At 40.9% G+C, this 23,397-nt stretch overlaps 1 protein-coding gene across 1 annotated transcript in view; it reads right to left on the reverse strand.

The window, feature by feature from the left end:
- COL6A6 (collagen type VI alpha 6 chain) overlaps positions 1 to 23,397 on the reverse strand; it is a 124,291-nt gene that overhangs the window by 84,978 nt on the left and 15,916 nt on the right. Inside the window, exons 2-8 of the mRNA XM_058553315.1 lie at positions 19,637 to 19,734; positions 16,416 to 17,012; positions 14,453 to 15,073; positions 12,505 to 13,065; positions 11,138 to 11,695; positions 8,288 to 8,863; positions 5,739 to 6,308 (exon numbers count right to left, since the gene is read on the reverse strand). Coding sequence (XP_058409298.1) covers positions 5,739 to 6,308; positions 8,288 to 8,863; positions 11,138 to 11,695; positions 12,505 to 13,065; positions 14,453 to 15,073; positions 16,416 to 17,012; positions 19,637 to 19,734 — 3,581 coding nt within the window. The remainder of the gene's footprint in view (positions 1 to 5,738; positions 6,309 to 8,287; positions 8,864 to 11,137; positions 11,696 to 12,504; positions 13,066 to 14,452; positions 15,074 to 16,415; positions 17,013 to 19,636; positions 19,735 to 23,397) is intronic.

The following is a 23,397-nucleotide window of genomic DNA, read 5'->3' on the forward strand; positions in this document are numbered from 1 at the left end:
AGGGATGGTTTTGGAAGTGAGCTAGGGAGAAAGCTAAAATTAGATTTCCAAAGAGAAATAATGAATGATGAAACCAGAAAAAATGAATGATTAACTTGGATTTCCAAAGAGGAATAATGAACGATAGAGGATGAGAAAAAGAAGGAGGGAAACTAGGGTTCTGAGCCTGACTGCTCACAACAGCAGTGGGGAAGCCTGGAGCAGGAGGCACAGAGTTTACTGTTAGTCGTGCACTGGTCACGAAGCTGTTGTTGCTAAATAACTTCTGGCAAATCTCTTAACTTCTCTGGGCATTAATTTTCTTGTCTATAAAAATAAGGAGATTGTAAATTTCAAGATAAAAATACAAAAGAATAGAAAAGAGTGGATTGGACTAGACAGAGTCTTACGGTTCCCTGCCAGACCCAAAAGCTGATTTTAATTATCTGACTTATAAAGACAGTCTTTAATTGGAGTTGATGATGGCAGATTCTTAGTATTAAGAAATAACGTCAAGAAGGTAGGGTATATTAACAAGATTAGAAGACAGATTTCTTGAGAAAATACTTTAAAGAGGAAAGTCAGGCTGTTGGCAGTTATTAGTTGGGATAGAAGAGAAATTTGTTGGGGGCCTTTGATAGAAGGGGTATCTTAGATGAAAAAAGAGAAAGAATGATCTAGGAAACATAGTTAGGTACTGTAAGAGACCTAGTTTATATACTGCCCCCCCAGGACTTGGACATTTGTCCAGTGGAGAACCTCAGCTGCCACCATTGTCTGGTCTCCCAACACTGTGGTGGGGAGGACCAGGCTTTGACACAGCCTCCATCATGCTTACTGCAGTAGGGCCACAATGACTCTGGTGCCCATGGCCAACCCAACTGAACTCATGGGAGTTCCAGCTCCTTCCACCACTTCCAGCCACAGATATAATGCACTGTGGGTCCTATGTCTGGTTTCCCCTAAAGGGCTGAATAACACAAGGCAGTAGAGTGGGAGAGTTAACTCTCCATGGGGCAAACTCTGACCAATGAGAGGCAGTATATGGGACGGAGCTGGCAGATTAATCCTCTTGTGTATTTCTGCTGATGGACTGGTCTATGCAGTGGCTCTATATGGTTTTCTTGGTGATGTTCTGCATGACCAACGTACCAGTTATGCCCCCTCAAGAAGCTGTAGCTAGCTTGGTAATATACCATCTCATATTTATTTTCCCTTCTTTCCTGTATCACTTCCTTTCCACTCACTCTTGCTTCCCTGGGATTGTACTCCCCCTAAAGTATTAGTACATAGACTTTCCTCTGAGCTTGGTTGTCTAGAGAACCCAGTTAAGACAGGAACATACAGAGATCCTTGTCAAGAAAAATTGGAAATGACCATCTATTTTTTTCCCTTATGTTTCCCACATTCTTTGAATCAAATCCTGAGGGTGTCTCTTACCTCATCCTAATCAGGTTGGTCTTTTGCTTAATCTCCTTTTTGATTCATCTATCCATGATGATGCAGAAGATGAGAGGTGTTCTTGATTCTTTTGCTCCCTAATCACGGTTCCCTATCCTGAAAACCACCTGAAGTCTCCTCCAGGTGGTCAGAGTAGCCAGGCTCAAAGAAAAACCAGGAAAATAAGCATAAATGAGGTAAGAAAGACTTTGGAGTTTAGTTGCTTAGAGGAATTTGGTGTATGTTGACACATAAAGTTGAACATAGCTCTGAAATGTTGCTAAAATATTTTAGTTCCTAAACCAAAGAACTCTTGGTAAATTGTCCTTCTGTGAATTAATCCCATCACTCCATGCATTTGCATTTATAAGATCACGTCAAGGTACCCTCTGCAACGCTCTATGAGAGTAACCAACACTCATTGAACATTTACCATGCCCTTCCCACTCATTATCTCACTTGTCCTTATGAAACATAGAATAAGTAGAAACTCTTCTAATATTCATTTTGCAGAAGAGGAAGCTGTGACTTAGAGAAGCTTGCCTGAGGTCTCACAGTTATTACTGTGGATCTCACATTTGAGATTCAGATCCAGGCTTGTCTGGAGTCCATATGCTGGTCTACCTTATTTAAGCGCTTTCTGGGTGATAGGTCATGCAGGTTACTAGTTCTGCCTCTAGAATGTGATGTTGGAAGTGCTAGCTTAGCACCTAGTGGTTTTCCTTAGGGAGCAGCAGCTGTGGGAACAATTTCAAGATACAAACCCATGATTTCTTTTTTTTTTTTAAGTTTTTGTTTATTGCAGTAACATTGGTTTACAACATTGTAAAAATTTCAGGTGTACATCACTACACCTCCACTTCTGCACAGATTACATCATGTTCACCACCAAAACACCAACTACAACCCATCACCACACACATGTACCGAACCATCATGGGACTACATCAAACTAAAAAGCTTCTGCACAGCAAAGGAAACCATCAACAAAACGAAAAGACAACCTAACAATTGGGAGAACATATTTGTAAACCATACATCTGATAAGGGCTTAATCTCCAAAATATATAAAGAACTCATGCATTTCAACAACAAAAAAACTACCAACCCAATTAAAAAATGGGCAAAAGACCTGAACAGACATTTCTCCAAAGAAGATATACAGATGGCCAACAGACACATGAAAAGATGTTCAAAATCACTAACTATCAGGGAGATGCAAATCAAAACTACAATGGGATATCACCAAACCCATGATTTCTTAATAAGTGCCAGCTATTAATTGGTGAAGCACAACATTTAGACACTAGTTCTTTATAATATCAGCATCAGATAACCTGGACGACAACTAGATCAAGAAAACAGGCAGCTTAATTTAACAACAAAAAAATGGGTTGGAGTCAGACAGACTTCGGTTTCAAAATTCTGTCACTCCCTGTATGATCTGGGATAGGTTACCAATATTCCTTCGAGCCCCAGTTTCCTCATTTATAAATGGGAATAAAAATACAAACCACATAGAGTTTGAGGAGAATTTAATGAGGTAACATTTAAAATGCTTAGAGCACCCCACGCTCGACCCTTCACAGATGCTCAAGAAATATTCTTAGTCACTTCCCTCATCTCTCCATGCAGCTGACCTCCCTTTCACATACACTGAACCACAGTGTACAATTAGAGAAACTCAGAGATGATGTAACTTTACAAATGAGAAAACTAAGAAAGGATAGTGACTTCGCCAATGTTATGCATATTTTAATAAGAAGCAAAGCTAGATGTTCAGGCTTAAAGTCTAGTTTGCTTTGAGCTATACCAAGCTACTGTTTGATTTCTTTGATTTGGGGGTTTATAGCTTAAGAAGAACCAGCAACCGCTAACATATTTGCACATGCCTTTGAAGGTTTGTCAGTGTTCATTCCAGCCTCATCTGTCCTCAGCCCACAGCTTGGCTACAAAGGCCTCACATTCTTGCTTGCTGCAATAGTGACTTCAATTCATCTTACTATAGAGTACTTCCCTTATTTATTTATTTATTTTTACATTCATGGCTCTTTCCTTTAAAAATGACTCAGTCACCACTTGGAGTGAATACTCCTGGTTTGACTTTCCACACCATTTTCTTTCACTCTCTCAAGCAAAGACTAGAAGGTCCAAGATAATTTCTCCCTAATAATTGGGAATGGGTATTTTATGTGAAATAGAAAATTAATGTGTAAGGTTTGGCTGAGGTCACCAGACACATTCCAAAATATGAGGAGATCACGAAGCAGGATTTACAAAGACAGCAGTTCCTAATCAATTATGGGATTCTTAACCTTTAGCCTACACATTGGGTCTTATAAAAGGTTTGAGCCTGGAATTCAGAAGAGCTTTTTTGGAGAGACTGTTCATGTGCTGTGAGCTCTCCCACCACAAGCACATATACACACACACATAAAGAGAGGAGGTAATTTCCTCCTTAAGTCAAGAGAGAGGAGCTTTAAAGAGATAACTTGGAGATGACCCAAGCCTAGAAATTCTAAAGAATAAGACACAGGATGGCATGTTGCACTCTCTGCAAAGGAGAGACGGCCACATTGGGACGCCATAACTTTCACTGTTTATCAGGGCAATTGATATGTTATTGTTTCCCATGGAGCTGATATGGCTGCTCGTAAGAAAGAGCTGTTGTGGGCTCTTCTGATCTCCTGTCCAAGAAGGCTACCTGGAGAGGCAAAGAGATGGCAGAATAAAGCTGGAGACATCATCAGATGTCCAGAGGCTGAGGAAGGCATAAGGGAAAATCTGGAATAGAGGACATTCTTACCTTCTTCAAGGGAACTATGGTTGAGAGACAAATATGCTTTGGTGGGGGTGGAGATGGTGGGAAGCAGCAGGGGAAGCCTTTGAAGGACCCATGAATGGACCCAGCTTTAGACACGGGCTGTTGTCAGAGAAAACCAATTCCTGATGAGTACCATCAAGTAAGAACTTTCCTGTACCTCTTTAGCCGTTTTCCCTTCCCCAGCCCATTCTGGAGAGGCCAGAAACCATCATTAGCAAGAAGGGGGAAGGGACTGGGAGAAGAAGGTAGGAGTGAAAAGTGGAGAACAATAGGTACAATGCCAACCACGTGTGGCCTCTTCTCTGTGGCAGAGGAGCAGCCTGTGGCAGGCTGGGAAAGCAGAGTAACCTTGAATGAAGTTTGAAGTTTTAATAGTTACATTGGGATGCACACATTAATCACCAAAAAAAGGTTGACTTATTTCCTGAAGATGGCTAAGGGCAAGGGGACAGCTGGCCCCCATGAATAAATTTAATGGGTCAATGGTAGACAAAAATGAAGTGACTTTATAATTACATCCCAGGTGTCATGCTTATTCAAAGGAAAGTTTAAATATCCATTTTCTCATTTAAACTTCACAACGATCTTTTGAGCTAGGCGCTGCTATCACTCACATTTTACAGATGAGAAAATTAAACTTTGAAAAATTAAGCAACTTGTCCAAGAAAAAATGGCCATCGAGCAAGGATTTGTAGCCAGGTTGCCTGTCTCCAGAGCTGCCTCTTAGCAACTGTGTAGCTTTCCCCTCCCTGGTGGAAATCCAGGGTTAACGTTTACTATGGATAGTTATACAGAATCACAGCCAACCTATCAGGCACCTTTATAAAATAGTAAAAGTTATCCTTCCTTCAAGATCTTCCCTTCCACTTGCTGGAAAAATGTCAAAATGTGCTAATTTGTAAGAAGCTATTTACTAACTTCTGCAGTAAAATTTCATAATAAAGATATAAACCTCCAGGGATGTTCTCTACATACCAATATGCAGCACTTGACAGCCCTGTGGGCCCAACTGCCAGGGAACAAAAATTGGCAATTTCTTTGAGGCATGTCCTCTAAGCTCTGAAACCAGCCCGATTGTAAACAATGGCCTTTTCCTCACATCTTCTGAAGTCGAGGCATTTCCATTCACAAAGGGGGCCACACTCCCAGGAGACAGGGAGACAAAAGAGACAGGCTCTCAGATGTCCTGTTTCTCAATCCACAAGTCACAAAAAATACTTCATAACTGTGAAAAGTTCAGTTTGAAATCCAGAGGCATAAACCTAAATTCTCCCACCAGCACCAGGGGATGGAAATAGAGCTTGAGGAAAATGTCAGCAAGACAGGGGAGGACAGATGCTGGAATCCTGGATTAACGGCAATTTATCTAATAAAAATACTTAGTATTTTTAGTAAAACGCATCTTAATAAGAATACTAAGGAATTTTAATAGACCACGATCTCCCTTTGAAACAAAAGTGTCAAGTAGTTGCTGAAGGACGCAAGAAATACTTACTGCTCTCTCCTCCTGAGGTACAGATGTTGCGAACTATCCTTTTCTTGACCTTTCTCAGTTCATCGAAGTTATGAACTGTCAGTTTTTTATCTGCGGTCCCAGTGATCTGAATGAGCTGCTGGTCATCCACATCCCCGATGCCCACAGAGTAAATGTTGATACCTTTGCGTCTCAGGTCCTCAGCGGCCTCAGCCACCTCATCTTGGGACTGGCCATCTGTGAGAACCAGTAACACCTGTGGGGTACCTGCATTTATCCGGCTGCCCATGTCTGGCTGGAAGTAATGCCCCACCTGCCGGAGGGCAGCACCAATGTGTGTGTATCCGAAGATCTGCTGGATCTTTTCAATCTGAAGTGATATCTCCCTTTTGCCTATGAAAGTTCCCAGTGGAAACTCTGGTTGATAGCTATGGCTAAACTGGGCCGCTCCTATACGCACTCTGTTAACACTGACATCAAAGTCTTGAACAACGGATGCCAAGAATTCCTTCATCTTCTTGAAGTCTTCTGGACCAATGCTATTGGAACCATCCATGAGGAAAACCAGATCTATTTGTCCAATTTCACAATCTACAAAGAAGAGGAAAGGGAACAACAAAAAAAATCAGATTGTTATTCCTTCTTTAACCAAGTAAGACAAATTAAATGTTTGCAGCTATAGAGAAACGATATTTCTGAAGGTTGTTTCTTATCTCATGCCACCCTATGGTCACGTTAATTGGAGAGGAAATAAAAACAATCAGTTCATAAAGGCAGCACTAGGAATGAACAACTCACACATCCTTTTATGCTTCTCTTGGCTTTTCCATTTGGTGTTACACCATTTTCTTCTTGGAGATGCCAGAGAATTGGGGGTGGTGCTACAGAAAACTTATTCTCACCTGCAATCTAGCCTTAACCCTTCCAGAAAGCCTAGTGATAGTAGTAGCACAGCAAGAAAAAACAAAATAACACACATCCACTTAGGGATTCAAACAAATAGACAGATGGTCTGTATTATTGACTTGGCCTCCCTGGCCAGTTGAGCCAGTAAGCACTTTTCTAGTTTATTACGGCAAATTGAGGTTTTAAAATCATGCCTTCTAGCCTAAATTTAGTCAGTTTTTCTCTTTATCAGGCCCCTTTCTGGTGCATATAGGCAAAAATATCTACTTGAGAAAAATATTTTTGAACAAACAACGCAGTATACTTTAGAGATTTTTCCCCTGTATTAACACAGCAAGTACAAAACAAAAATATGAAAGAACACTGCCAATGAATGAGTTATGCTTGGCACATGCTCATGTGTGTTCCTTAGCCTTCTGGTGAGCATTATCATTTCCTTGAATTCCTCAGAGATCTCACCACTGACCTAACTTAATTAATTCTCATGTTAGCCTCAGAAAAGATTAAGGTGTCTGAGATTCCTGTGGTCGAGATAAGCAAGGAAGAGATAAAAAGAAATGTGATAAATAGGTTCTTCAGGAATTAGTTAACTCATTAAATTGCTTTGTTTTAGATTCAAATAAAGGAAATAAAGTACTTTTTTTCTACCCAAGGGAGAACTTTCCATATAAAAACTCAATGTCAACTTCTACAGTGGACTTGAAAGGGCAGATCAAGTTTTAGGCATTGGCCAACAGAAAGTAAGAGATTTGTCCCAGTTTTCAATAAGACCTAGACAAATTTTGTTAGTTTTGTGAAAGAAAAAGATAGTATGTAGTTGCATTCTAAGGAGGCAACGCATATATGAAAACCAGAAAAGTTAAATAACTTTTCAAAGGAACTACAACAAGATGTTGGAATCCTGGATTAACAGTAATTCATCTAATAAAAATACTTAATATTTTTAGTAAAACACATCTTAATAAAAATACTAAGGAATTTTCATAGACCACATCTCCCTTTGAAACAAAAGTGTAAAATGGCAGCTGAATGAAGGAATGAATACAAACACACATACGCACACACACACACAAATAAATGCGGCAATGCAATCTCCAGCTGCTGAAACAGAAATATGGCATCCCGGGCAAAGCAAATCTCACTGTACTCTGCTCTGGAAACATCCGAGACTGGAATAGAGTGTCTAATATTGGGCTCCATGTTTTAAACGAGTTTGTGCCATAATAGAAAAAGGTGAAGGAACTGGGGGCTTCAAGCCTGGAGGAGAGAAGACTTCAGGCAATGATCGCTGGTTCTTAGGAAGAGATGAAATTTGATTTCTCGTGTAAAGAGCAGGAAGAAGAACTAATGGGAGGAAATGACATGTAAACAAATTTGTGTTCCAATAAAGCCTGTACAAAAATGGTGAATTCCCCATCACTAGAAGAGTTTAGGCGGAAGTAGGTAGGAATGTCGTAGAGGGTATTCCTCTTTGGGCAGGAGGCCAAATGAAATGTCCTTGAGGTCTTTCCAACCCTGAGATTCTATAATGTGGAAGTTCCAGGAAACAATTAGTGCTTTTTCTTTCCTCTCTTGAGAACTTGCTCCTGAGGGCTTTGGCTTTGCTTTCTCCCTCATTTGGACCTCTGCTGATAATTAAGAAAAACTTAATAGACAAATCTTACCTACTTTTGAAGAGTTACACACACTAGCTGACACGTCTGAAAATATCCCCTTTAGGCCTCCAAAAGTCTCCACGAAGAAGTACTTGTCACTCGATCCTGCCATGGCTAGCAGCTCCACGGGGTTGGCACCAGCAATTCCCACAGCCAGGACAAGAATGCCTTTGTCCTGCAAGGCCTTGGCTGTGGCATTGAGCTTATCTGCATCATGGGATTCCCCGTCGGTGATCACAATGAGGACTTGGGGGACCCCTTTGTGCAGGCGGCTGCCCCGGGCTTCGGTGAACATGTGGTCTGAGAAGGCTAGTGCCTCAGCGGTATAAGTGTTGCCCCCCATGGGCTGGTCATTCTGGAGCATGGAAATCACCTCCCATTTTGTGCCAAGGTTATCCAGATAGAACAGCACCTCTGGGTCGTCAGCATACTTCAGAGCCCCAAACCGGACCTGATTCTGGCCAACATTGGCTTTTTTCACCAAGTCAGTCATAAAGTCCTTCATGATATTATATTCATCATAGTCAATGCTGCCAGAGCTGTCAATTACAAACACAACATCTAAAACTTCAATCCGCTTGCATTCTAAAAGAGGAGGAGAAAGGAAAACCATAGCAGATTAGCTTTGGACATGACAGGAGACTCCTTCCCCTCAACCTGTTTTTTCAGTTGCTGGTGTCTCCTCCTCAGGAGATCGAGCTGTATATTAGGATGTCCGTCCCCTGGATAACTGACACAATACACATACATTTGTGCTGTCAGTACACAGTAACACTCAATCAGGTGAGCTTTTAGGATAAGACAGATGTGAAATGAAGCCTATTGTAGGCAGTGGGGGGTAGAGTGGTGGGGCAAGTCACAGGATCATCAGAAATAAGCATTTCAAATGCTTTTGGACTAAAAAAAAAATCACAATTCTGTGGAAATTCTCCTGCATAAATGGTTCATTCAACATGTGCTTTCATTTACACAAGTTTGCCTATTTTTTTCCGAGCCACAGGGATCATGCAGTTTTATTCTTAAGATAAACCTTGGGGAAATGACCAAGTGAAAATGAATTTGGCAACAGTGTATATTTTTTCATGGTTATATGATGGCTGATTTTTCAAGGTTACATTTTCTCCCATTCTGACTTTCTCAAAACATTATCTATTTTCATTATTGGGCCTCATCATAGAAATAAACCCATTTCACACTTGGCCCAACTAAGTGGCCCTAGCATGACGTTCCTACTAACTTTTTAAACTTTGGGTCGATGCCATGGAAAAGTAAAGCAGGAAAGACCCAATTAATACTTAATCCATGTGTGTGGAGCATATTCTATCTAAAGGTGCAGAGTTCCAAACTCCAACTCATTCATTCTGGTGAAATGGAATTGTAAGATGGTTAATGATTTAGTCCTTATGTAGCACAATCGCTCTACAGGCTTTAGAAAGGTATGTTTTAAATGTTAACTCATCGAATCTGGAGAAATGGAATTGTGAGAAAGTACCCCCCTCCCAGAGCTCACCACACTTCCTTCTTATGCCAGCTTCTTGCTTGCTATGTGGTAGGGCTGTTGAAAACCCTAGAGCCAATGTACTCACTCCACTGACTAGAGGCCGTGTGTGCAGGAGCCATAAACCAAATTATCAATTCCCAAATCCTCTATAGGCTGGTTCCACAAAAGAAGAAACTACATCTCTCTGCCTTGGGGAGCCTGCTTGCATTACCCAGAGGATTGGGGGGTAGATTGCTCAGTGTTGGCACACTTTAAAGAATTCAGATTTGTTCCGGGTGGAATTACCAGGAAATACAATCCAGGTGTACTCTTCTTTCCACAAAACACAGACCACAATCACCAAACCTTCTAGTAGGAGTTGAACAGAACTGTTATTTGAATAACAGAACAATGTTCCTCTCTTCCCTCAAAATGCCATTAAGAGCCATCTCCTTTAGATCCATCTAAAAATCTATAGAGATTTTTCAGAATGCCTCTGTCATCAAGCCCTGTGGGTCACAGTATAAATCAGCTCCTTGTATTTGCTGACCTTTTGTTTCATCACTTCCATCATTCTGCAGTTTCATGGAAGGAGAATAGGGACGATACTATTTACTTCCTTAGAAGCTTCCATTGCTCAAGCTCCCATACTATATTCCTCCTTTATAGGATTTAATAAATATTAAAGTGCTTTTACAAACATTATCTCATTTTATTTAAGTGCTGGTTTTTAAAAATTGTAAAATAAACAAACATATGTGGTGAATGTTAGGTCAAAGGGGGGCCACCTTGCCCAGGAGGTTATGCCCCTCTACTGCCTGCCTCAGCAGCCCACATGGAGCCCAAGGACTCAGCTTATATGAGGCTGGGCCCCTGGCCTCAAGGTGGAACCAACTCTGGTGTAATTCATGCTCTAGAGTTTCCCATGGGATCAGGCTGAAGCTAGACTCCAGCTGAGACCAACTCTTTGCCAAGCACCTACCCATGCCCTGTCCTGCTTTCCTTACCCTCTTCTGGAAACATCTCCTCAATAAATCACTTCCACAAGAACCCCTGACTCAGCTTCTGCTTCTTGAGAACGAGACCTAAGACTCGGTATGATACCACTTTTCTTAAATAGAAGATTCATCATCCTCGTGCTCTTTGTCTACAAATGGGAAAGAATCTAGGTGGACCAAAATTGTTCCTTACTGACTAATTCAACATTCTGTTGAAGAAAGTTGCATTTTATATGCAGGTCAAAAGCCACTAGCATAAACATTTCGATTAAACAAAATGTTTACCATGTTCAAGTATTGGCCTACTTAATTCAAGAAATAATGACTAACATGGACATGTGGTGTTCAGACAGTCCCGCTAATGGATATGCCCACGCCTACCTTCACGGGGGCTGCATATTCCAAAAACAAGATCATCTTCAATATGCTGTAGAATGTCAAAATTCTCAACATAAAAAACCATCTCTGGCCTCCCGCTGATCTCCTCAAGCTGGGTGACATTGGAGCCAAACACTCCCACAGAGTAGATAATTATGCCTTCTTGCCGAAGTGCTATGGCTGGGTCCTTGACTATGTCCTGAGCTTCACCATCCGTGATGAGGATGAGAAACTTCCTGACGTTGGGCCGGGCCCCCTTGGCAGCGCTGAAGTACTGAGACACAAAGGTCAGGGCACCACCGGTCAAGGTGGTTTCTCCAATGTGAGCCATTCGGTCTATTGCACTTGAAATTTCACTTTCGGACACGTATCGGTTAAGTGGAAACTCTTCCTTGTTGACGTCGCTGAACTGGACTACGCCAATTTGCACTCGATCTGCCCCAATCTGAGATTTGCTCACGAGGTTTTTCATAAATGTTTTCATTTTGCTGAAGTTTTCAGGTCCTATACTGCCAGAACTGTCCACCAGAAACATGATGTCAGCCTTCATCTCTTTGCAGGCTGCATGGGGGGAAACGAGATGTTGATACAAGTTGGCTTTGCGTAAAAATATTAAGAGTGAATAGGAAAATCCAAAACACAAATAATTCTACAGTGAAGTTAAGTGTGTGCTTGGGAAGGATTGTTAGCAGGTAAATAAAGCATTGAAGGCAAAGAAAGTGAGACTATTCTGTTAGTTAGCAATTTGCTTTAATATATAACTCAGGGTTTCTCAACCTCAGCACTACTGACGTTTTGGCCCAGATAATTTTTATTGTGGAGGGCAGTCCACGCATTGTAGGATACTATAGGATGTTTAGCAGCATCCCTGACTTCTACCCACTAGATGCCAGTAGCACTTCCCCAGTCATGACAACCAAAGATATCTCTAGATGTTGCCAGGTGTCCCCTGAGGGAGAAAAAATCAGCCCTGGTTGAAAACTACTGATATAGCTCTATAAGATTTCATAAAAGTTTTATGAAAAAGCAATTTAAATAAACCTGAAGCACACCTTAAAATCTGAAATCATTTGATTGTACTACACATGTAGCGTCTAATCATATATCTATCCTAGCGGGGATTTGTGGGAGGAAGCTAATTAATACTTATTTGGGAGAACTTCTCCAAATATCTTTAATACACTTCACATGTTAACTGGAGCAACACTGTAACTGGCCCTTAGTTTTGTTCTGGAGAACAAACATAGTTACACAGGTTAACAAATCTCAACTTGGAAGTTTATCTTGTTTCTGTAAACCAGCAATGTCAAATATTGAAGGAAGGCCACTTGTAGGCTGAAGTCAAAAGGTAAAGCCACCATTTCTCCTACCTTCTTCAGCACAGATTTCTTGAACAACCTGGTTTCTTATGTCTTTCAAAGCGTCAAAGTCATGTACGTAGTATACCCTCTTTTCCTCGCCTGCAATTTCTCGCAGTTGTGTCTGGTTGGCCTCCTTGACCCCAATGGCATAAACGTGGATGAGTTCTTCTCTCAGTCTGTTCGCAGGCTCCAAGATGCTATCCTTGGACACACCATTCGTCAGGACAACAAGATGACACGGCACTTTGTTTCCTCGCTGCTTCTTTGCCTTTTGCAACAGCCCCAGCGTGAAGTTCAAGGCTGCGCCAGTGTTTGTATTCCCACCCATCTGCCTGATGTTCTCAATGGCCTTTCCCAAATCATGCTTATTAGAGTATTTATTGATCTCAAATTCCAAGTCCCAGCTGTCAGCGTACTGAACGGCCCCAACCCGCACCTTCTGGGGAGCGATGTTGAACATCCCTACAACCTCCGACAGGAAGGTCTTCATTTCGTGGAAGTCTGTGGCCTGGGTGCTCCCGGAGCCATCAATGAGCAGATAGATGTCTGCTTCTTCAGTGTCCACACAACCTAAAATGGAAACAACAAGTTGAGTGTGGCAGTGGGGCAAGTGTGAAGAAGAAATGGGAACAGACGGAAAGAATAAAAGCCATGAGCCTCTTCAGACAGAAAAATAGGAAGCAGCTTCCAAGCTTAAAAGGCACGCGCTGCCAGCTTAATGTGGGAAATCTTAGCATCAGTGGGGCCAAACGAATTGCTTCTGACAGTTTAAGACTATTATCCAAATAGTCTTAAATAATTCTCTGCTGTGAGTCAGAGTAAATCTGGATATAGTAAAAGATAAGAAAGAAAACTTGAAGATGTCTTTTCACAAGTCACTTCTCTCATTAGTGAATAACTGCTTAGTAGCCAAATGGTGTGTTGTGAAATAGAGAGGGCATTTAACTGAACATTGTGGACATATGAGCTCTCTTTCTTGAAATTTTTTTTTGTGTGTGAGGAAGACTAGCTCCGAGCTAACATCCGTTGCCAATCCTCCTCTTTTTGCTGAGGAAGATTGGCCCCGGGCCAACAACCATGCCCATCTTCCTCCACTTTATATGTGGGACACCGGCCACAGCATGGCTTGACGAGCGGTACTTCAGTCCACGCCCGGGATCCGAACCTGCAAACCCCGGGCCGCTGAAGCGGAGCGCACAAACTTAACCTCTACACCACCGGGCTGGCCCTCTTTCTTGAAATTTTGAACAAATTATTTACTCCTCATCCACTCTTAGTCAATTAACAAAAACTAGGGTTATTGTCAGTAGCCTTATTTGTGTAGGACAATGAAACTTTTATAGTAAACATGCTATAAATATTTGTTGAAGAATGTATACATATATATGTATATGTATACACATACAAAAAATATTCATATAGCATACACATTTATATATGAAATATATAAAACATTGCTTTCTGTCTCTCTAAACTCAGATACTAGATAGTACTTCACAACAAATTAATTACTGGATCTTCAACCCAAATCATGCTTCCTTATATTCTCTAATTTGGAATTTGAGGATGATGGAACACTAGAAAGGAGAGAAAAGTACAAAAAGAAATAAAGGAGAAAGCAGGGGAACATGGGAGGCAAAGGAGAGAAAAGAAAAAAGTGAGGAAGGGAGAAAAATAAGAAAGGATGGTATTCTGGGGTGTTTATAAGTAATGTAGAACCCAATTGAAGCTGCACCAAAGAGGAAGTAAAAAGGGAAATCTCTTCTCCCCATCAACACCTCAATAGCTTTTATTCTCCTCCCATCTACACTTCGCAAGCTCAAGCTAAAGTAAAATATTAGGAATTTTCTCCCTACCCACATCATACCTCGCCAATCCCTTTTGGATCTATAACACCTGAAAGACAAGAAAAAAGAAAGAGGATCGGAAAAACCCTTCTCTCAGCAAAAGACTTTACCGGATTTGAGAGTTTCGGTCCGTTCTGAAAAGACAGAGACTTTGTGCGTTATTTGGTTCCGCAGCTTCTTCAGAAACGTCTGGTTGTGAGCGGCCAGGTCAGAGAAGGTTTTCAGTTTGGAGACGTACTGCTCGGCGGGGTGAGACGCGATCTTTTCCAGTTGGGTGTCGCTGGACCCCTCTATGCCCAAGGTGAAGATGGTCACGCCCTGGCGCCGGAGGGTAACAGCTGCCTTGGTCACATTGTCTTCCGATGGTCTGTGGGTCACCAGCACAGCAATCTGGGGCACCCCCTGATTCTTCCGACTGCCATTCTTGGCACTGAAGACTTCCTTCCTGATCTTTCTGATGGCAGCTCCGGTGTAGGCCTTCCCAGCCTGGGGAGACAGGTTCTGTATATACTGGAGAACCTCTGACTTATTTATGCCCCTGCTGAGTGAATTTATCACCTTTGTCTCGTTGCTAAAGGCCACAAGGGCAACCCTCATGCAATGTTCCTTTATGTCAAGAGCAGATACACTTTCTTCTAGGAACTCCTTAAGATAGTCAAAGTTCTCCTGGCTGCCATTGATCGACACGTCCAACAGAAACACAACATCTGCCACTGAAGGCCCTTGGCAAACTGTGGGGACCAGGAAGGAACAAGCACAATTTTAGTTGGAGGTTCAGCATCTCTGCTCGGCATTACAAAGCACAAAGAGCATCTACCAGAGCTTGGTTATGCACTTAAAGAAAGAAGGAGGTATACAAAACGATGATGAAGCTGAGATCAGAGGGTCCTGGGTTCAAATATGGGATCTCAGCTAAACTCTCAGCTTCAAATTCCTCACCTGTAAAAATGGAGATGATAATATTTATCTCATGGAGTTGTTACAGGGATTAAATGAGATAATGTGCTCGGCATGGGGCCTGGCACATAACACCCACTCAATGAACAGCAGCTACTGCTATCATATTAACATTATTTAAGCACCATCAGTGTTCAAATCAGCAGTTATAGTCCAAATGTTCCTAAGGGATGATAATGGAATAGTAATTGCATTTTCCATTATTTTATGTAGGAAAGATGCTGGTAATGGGATTCATATTTTCACAGGTTACCGGAAGAAAAGCATTCTCTTATATTATATATATTATATAGACAGTTATAAATGTCATGTCATTCAAACTGATTTAACAATGTGAGTTTCCTTATTTGGAAACTTATTTGGAGTTGTACACTTTGAGCAAATTGTTTTTACTGGCTCTCCCCTGCCCCTCACTTGAATGATTTTCATAATCTCTTGGCCCTTCTTGTTAGTTAATAGAATAGTACAAGAGGACAGACCAGGACAGCAGGTGGAAGATGCAGCAGAACACAGGGAAGCTAATTCAGAAGAGAGCAGCAGGAAGGGAGGCAGCGTGGCGCTAAAACTACATGGGCCTGGGAATCGAGAGACCTGACCTAGCTCTGACTTCAAGCTGCAGCCGGCCCCAGGCCAGGCCACGTCACCTCTAAGGATGCCTGCAAGTTCCTTTCCGCAGAATCGGGAGTTTAGACTATCTGAAGTTGTTTCTAGCGCTAACGTTCTGTGATTACATTACATGGTTTCAGGAGTCAAGGATATCTTTAGCAACCATTTTACCTTTTAAATGAACTGTAATAATACTACATAGCAACTTAAGTCCAGGGAGATAGCTCAGAGATAAGCTGAGTAGCAGGGAAAAGGCATCCCTGAATTCTAAGAAGCCTGTAAATGACATGCAAGATGGATAAGCAAACCATGGAAAACCAAGGCTTGTGGGGTTCACTGGATTTAAAATGGCCACAACCATTGGGCCCTCTTGAACACATGGATATTTAACATCTGAAAATGCAGCCCAGCTTTCGGGGAAAGGGATGTTCATAGAGTTTCAATCCTCTCTCTATGTTGATTTTTCAAAAGCATTTTATCATCATTCCTATACACGTCCCCTAAGCCCACCTTCTACAAGAATATCATTGACTGCTCCGTCCTTGTACTGAGTCGCATCCTTGATGATCTGCGTCATGTTTTGGGAAAACGTGCTGAGGTCTCTGACCGTCCGAAGGTTGAAATGAAACGGAGCTGTGGCCATGGCCTTCAGGTCCTCCTCAGAAGCTCTCTGCATCCCCACGGAGATGATTCTCACCCCGTCTTTCCTCAGGGCCTTGGAAGCCTCTTCCACGTCATCCTCGGACTCAGCTGAAGCCAGGACCACCAAAATTGGAGGAAACTCTTTCTTGTCTCTCCTGTTTGGGGGTCCAGAGAAATAGGTTCTGTGAGCCTCCTGGAGGGCGTTTCCTATCCGCAGGGAGCCGCCAGTGAAGCTAAAGTTCTTCCTGAGGTGGTTCAGCATGGGGTTCCTGCTCTTGAAGGTGCTCAGCTGGAATTCACTGTGGAACTTGTCACTGTACTGGGCCAGGGCCACGCGGTATTTGTCGGCCTCTATGGGGAGACTGCTGATCACTTTGGTGATGAACATCTTCACAAAAGGGAAGGACTTAGTTCCCAGGTGATCAGAGCTGTCCACCAGAAACACCACATCTGCGAACTGAGGGCCTACAAACAAACATAAAAACAAAGCAAAGAGTTTAAAAATTTACCACCATGGTTAATGCCAACCATACGTGGAAAAACTTACTTTCCTCTTTTATTTGTATTTTTAATACCTTCCCAATAAACTGACAACTAACAGCCTGAAATTACATACTCTCTCAAGAAAAGAAATATTGTTTCTTGGGCTGATTCTTTATATCATATACCATTTCATTTGAACTGACCACAAAATTAAGCATCACTTTTGCAAGGAATTAGTTAATTAGAAATAGGTAAATTTAGAGAAGTAAAAAATCCTGGGTTTTTATACCTTTAGTGGATAATTTCCCCTTGTATGTTTTTGTTTGTTTTCAGAATTTGACCTCAATTTATATCGAGGATAAAATTTTTAATTGAGAATCAAACTGCTTCGAATTTGTTTGCATGAAGAAATTTGAAAGATAATCTTTCATCGTGATTTCCTTTCGATGCAACAAGTTGATCTGATTACAACACATTAGTTTTGTGTTACACAGTGTCAAATTGGTGACATTTAAAAAATCATAAAAATATGGGATTGCCCTAATCTATCTTAAAGTTATTTATAATATATTTTGATGAATCATGAGTGGGCATTATAATTGATGAATCATATGAGTGAGCATTTTAAATTTATTCTCACATGTGATAGAAACCAGTATACCTTAAGCTGGGAAAGGGATTATATTTTTAGTCTCTATTAAAAATATGATTTTTATTTGGGAATACACTACTTTGCTGAACTTTAAGGCTTCATTCAATGCTAGATTCAGTACTAGGTGTGTAGAGTTAACATTTTTATGTGATAGAGAATCACTCAGTGCAAACACAAAATGTTGTTTATTGGTGGTCTGCTGGTTTGAATTCAGAGCTCTCACTACTTTGGTATAAGATCCATTTCTTGCTCAGGGAAGGGAGGGAAATGTCTGGATGGTGTATGTTTAAGAAAATACAGTGTAGGGCCGGCCCCGTGGCTTGGCGGTTAAGTGCGTGCGCTCGGCTACTGGAGGCCCGGGTTCGGATCCCTGGCCATGCTAAGGCTGTGTCCCACATAGAGCAACCAGAAGGATGTGCAACTATGACATACAACTATCTACTGGGGCTTTGGGGGAAAAAAAGGAGGAGGATTGGCAATAGGTGTTAGCTCAGAGCCAGTCTTCCTCAGCAAAAAGAGGAGGATTAGCACGGATGTTAGCTCAGGGCTGATCTTCCTCACAAAAAAAAAAAAAAGAAAGAAAGAAAATACAGTGTAATTGAAGAAGTAATGGAAGTCCTGACTCTGTTATCAGCTAACTCTAGCAGCTCTGGCAAGTCATTCAAATACTTGGGCCTCAGTTTCCTCACCTTTAAAATGAGTAGATTTAACTAGAAAATACCTAAGGTTCCTCCTCACTCTGAGATTCTGATATCTGAAATGGTTACTAGCTAAATTCTAATTAAATTAAAATAACTTCCATCTTTTCCTATCTACAAGTGCTAGGAAACCAGCTTTGGTCCTCCTGTGTGTTATTTAATTCTCTTTATAGCCATCTGATCGAGGCATAGTGGATAAAATTGTTCTTTCTCATCTTCTAAATAACCTAATTTCCACCAGTTTGAGATGCCTTTGATGATCATATAGGCAGCAGCATTTCAGGGGAAGAAGTCAGTGAGAGGGAATCAACATCTTCCTCCAAGAGAAAACTGGACCCCCTATGAGGACTGTCAGGTGTGCCCTGCCCAGGATGGCTTGACTTGTGACCAAAAGTGGCCTTTCCATTCATGGATAAACCCCCACATCTTGTTTGGAGAAAGGAAATGTAGACACTGGCACATGAGATAGATTCAGGTTCTGATAAGGCCCATCACTATGTGTAAACCATGGAACAATTGGGGGAAAAGTGTTGCCTCTCTTTAAAAAACATAACATCAGGCCCAGTGAGACATCAAAGGAGGATGTTTGCAGGGCAAAGTCTAGTTTATCTCTTCTGAAAACTTGCTGCAGGGTCAGAGTCCTTGAGAAAGCTGTAAAAGCCAATATAGGTGGCCCTGGACATGAAGTGACCAGTATAATAGCTAATTATTTAAGAGGTGATACAGGCAGTGAAGGATAGGCCAGTATTTTGACTCCAAGTCCACGGGACATAGTTGCTGACAGACAGTAGACAACTATGGAGCTTTCTCCTCAGGGTAAAAGCACGTTCTTCACAATAAGCAGACAAACAGTTTAAATTGGAGCAAAATCTGGATGCTTAACCAAGACAATGTTTCGGCACAAATGAATTAAGAAGAGACAATTCAAATTTTCCAGGCCTGAAGCTAATATTAAGAGATAGAATTTTCATGCAACCTCCCAGAAGACCTAAAAAGGGTTGAAACTGAGGACAAAATAACAGCTCTCATATCTTTTTATCATTAACAAGGAATAAGGTCCAGAAACAAATGATCTGCAAAAGAAAACAGGGTGACATCAAAAAGAAATTGAGCTACCATCCCCATCCTTACCACCATCAAAATCAAAACAAAGCAAAATAAAATTCTTAACTTTTAAGTAGGTCAAACTCATATATTATCTATTTTCCATAATGAAAATTAAAGAAAAGAATTCTTTCCATTTTTTTTTTCCTTACCAGAATCTTGGTTCACAGAAACATGGGGACACATTATTATGAGGAACAAAATCAGCAGCATTTTCATATTATGACCTGAAAAATCTCCAACTTGAAATCTGAAAAGGCAAAAATATAAACACCTAAAATTGTTTTGGATACTATTTAGGAATCAAGACACACACATAAGAGCAAGCAAAATTATATAATAAATTGGGTGCAACAGGGGACAAGGAATTTCTGAGGTTCCCTGACCTTCTGATCTGGGAAGTGCCTTAGAGAAAAATGAACCACCAACATTTACAGAATCATACAAGTTTCTCCTGGTCCCCAGACCCTGTAGACATGCGATATCTTCGATTGTCACTGGAGGTAGCCAGATGCATTCTAGTTCCAAAAATATTATGTGTTCCTATTAGTCATTTTCCCCTGCACTGTAGTGTCCCCCTCTGTCCACTCATAGCTAAGACAATTCAGAGGTCACGGTTGGGACACAGCCTAAGACTTGACTGGTAATTTCTCCATCATGAACACGGGGGTGTGTTTCATACTTGAGCAGTAAGTATTTGTAGATGTGGCCAAAATTTCCTGTTCTTTCATTTTCCTATATAATTAGAAAGGTACCCATTTCCCTTTGTCCTTAATTTTGAGAGAAGACACAAAAAAATAAGTAGTGACTCTCCACATTCCATACAACGTCTTGCTCCTCAGAGTGACTCAATTTGTACCATTTTGCTTCCACCAACCTAGAACTGCATGAGGTGAGGGTTTCCTAATTCTAGTTTGGCCTAAAGAATTTTCAGCCACCTTGAATTATTCATTTTATGGAATGAAATAACATATTAAAGATATTGAAAATAAATATTTTAATTGAGCAGATTGGGCTCATTCACTCATTCATCCATTGAATGAATGAATTGATTTTGATAAACTAATGTCTCTGTTTCTTGCTTAATTCCTTCCCAAACACGTATTTGCAATATTAGATATGGGTGTCTCAGTCCTTGTCAGGAGGGCTCCTAGTGCTTGATATTTCATTCCTTCAAAAAAGGGACATTTGCCACAAGAAATTCCTTCCCCATTTCCTCACCTACTCCGTCGCCCTCTGACATTCTGGAATTTTGGACTCAGTTCTATTTCTTCCTAAGAAATCTAGATGAAATAAACTTTTCAGGCCATAAGTCAATCTATCAATCCTATTCCAGAGGTAATTAGCGAGCTGGAAGGGGCTCATAAGAGGTTACTTTTAGTCCAATCTATTCATTTTAGAAGAACTTTAGTCCCAAAGGCAATTGCCCAAAGTGGAAACCAAGCCACACTATTGCACATATTTTCTAATAGCGTGTATAATGATAACAAATTCTACCATCTATTGAGCCCTTATCCTGTGCCACACCCTGTGTTAGCAGCTTTACCTTTGTTCTCCTGTTTGATGTTGATAACAAACCTGGCAGCAGATGATATTATTGTTCCCATTTTGCAGATAAGGAAATAGAGATTCATAAAGGGGAAGTAAGTAACTGACTCAAGGTTGCAGTGATAAAATGGGCCACAGTTGAGACTAGAGCTCACATCTGTCTGACTCTAAAGTCTGTACTTTCAAACTCAGTTACCTTGTATCCCAAACTCAGCTTTATGAACACAAAAAGCGTCTTAAGTTTTTTTGTTCTATATCTTTTTTCTAAGTATTAGGAGAATACTGGGACTTGTTTTCACGCCTTTTTATTTTTGCTTTTCAAAACCAGAGCGTTATGCTATTTACTTCTTTTCTGTTTATATTACGAGCTTTATAAATAAGTGCTATCCTTAGGAGTTATGAGAGATAAAAGAGAAAATGCTTCAGGAAGAGTCCATAGGATCAATGTCAAAGATGGGAAGAAAACAGCACTGAGTGAAAGTTAAAACCTGGATAGAAAAGTGAGGATTAGGTAAGGCCACAATAGTCCCAAAGCAGCATGTAGCATCTGGAAATTTCCCCACGCAGACGGGCAATACCACTGGTACATTAAAAGTTAAGTTCTTTGGGATAGCGTCTTGTGAAACAATTTTCTCATAGCCTTTAAATGGAACCCAAAATCTGGTGTGCCTTAAGGCTAGACAATGTGGACGCCCAGTGAAAGATCCCCTTGAAGTGTTTATGTGCCCTGCTTTGTGTGTGCAGTAGGACTGGTGGAGGGACTAACCCTCTAAGTTCATGCTTGGGAGGTTTGGGTTCGTTTTTACCACATCAAACATGGATGAATTGCCTATAATGTGTATGTTGTTCTACTACCAGACACGGCCAGGATTTACATACTTAGATTTTTTTAAATATCTGAATATTTAACATAAATTTAAAAAATACCCAAAGGCATGAGAAGAGAATGAAGGAGATACTTACTTAAAGTAACAACATAAAATTTAAATTCATGGTACACTTCATCTTAATATAACAACAGCAAGATGGATTGCTTCTCATTACAGAAACCCTCAAAGGTACAGGTCTCTTTAATCTGAATTTTGTTATACTCTATTCATTCTGAATCAAGTAAGCTGAGTTAATACATCTCTTTTAGAAGTTATAGGCTATAAAAAGCCTTTAAAAAAATCGGGATCTCTGTAAAATTTCTGTTGAGAAGGTAGAATGTTTCTAATTTAAATCACAGCTGCAAAAGCAACACAGCCACCCAACCCTTGGCTTCAAGCCCAGAGTGTTTAGAACTTGTGCAATGCCTCTCTTGAGGCTATTAGGAACCAGGAGGTTCACAGAGACCTCTGCCCCATACAAGCCAATTCATAATCTAGGACATGTCTTCAAAAAAAAAAAAAGATCACAGAAGGGATACGAAAGAGACTTCAGCAGAATTAAAATAAATGCCATTTCTTTCCTTTAAAATGCATATGCAGGACACATCATTTCTAAGTACTGATTTTATTGTTCTTCAGAAACAAGAATATTGTCAGCTGTTGCACTGTGAGAAACAATGCTGGGTCTGTGCCAGCAAAGTTCAAGACAAAGGGTTGTTTGTTTATTTAACCCCGATCTCATCACTGTTTCCTTTCCTTGAGCCATTCTACTTCTCAGAAGTCTAAAGGTAGAAAGAAAAATATACAACATGAACTTAAGTTCATGTTGAAATGCTGCAGGATAAATCCTTGGCACACAACAGGAACAAATAAATAGGGAATCAATGATGGTAAGCAAAACAAAACACGCAAGCCCTCGCTGGGCAAGCAAATTTCATAGTTTTACTGTTAATGTCACACTTTTCCCCAGATGCATTTTCTAGAACCACAAGAAGTGGCCATATATGTTGATCATATTTGAACAAGGTCATGCAGGTGACCTTGCCACTTTGTAAAATGAATGCTCGTCTGTGTTGAGGAGCGCTTGGCTCAGTGGAAAGAGCACAGGCTACAAAGTCTCATGACCCGGGTTTCACTCTGTTCCTAAACTGTAGTGTGACACCACCGCCTCACTTCCATACATTCCTACTCTGAAGCATAAAGGGTTACATCTCTCTAAATTCTAGCAGCTCCACATGTTAACAGTTCTTTGATCTGACAAATAGTGCTAGAAGAAAAAAAAAATATGAACAATTAAGCCAAGAGCACATTGAAATATTGAGCACATGTTTTGAAACAGCCATGGAGAAAACTGCCCCTCAGACAACCACCTGTGCAGGTCTTCTCTTGGAGGGGCTAACGACAGACAGCAAGAGAACGGCCATGTCTGGACTACTGATCCTTTCTGGGTCAAAAACTCTGCTGAAATCCTTCCACATCCAATTACATGAACTTAA

The sequence above is a fragment of the Diceros bicornis genome, chromosome 2 (assembly GCF_020826845.1).
Source record: "Diceros bicornis minor isolate mBicDic1 chromosome 2, mDicBic1.mat.cur, whole genome shotgun sequence".
Classification (NCBI taxonomy): Eukaryota; Metazoa; Chordata; class Mammalia; order Perissodactyla; family Rhinocerotidae; genus Diceros; species Diceros bicornis.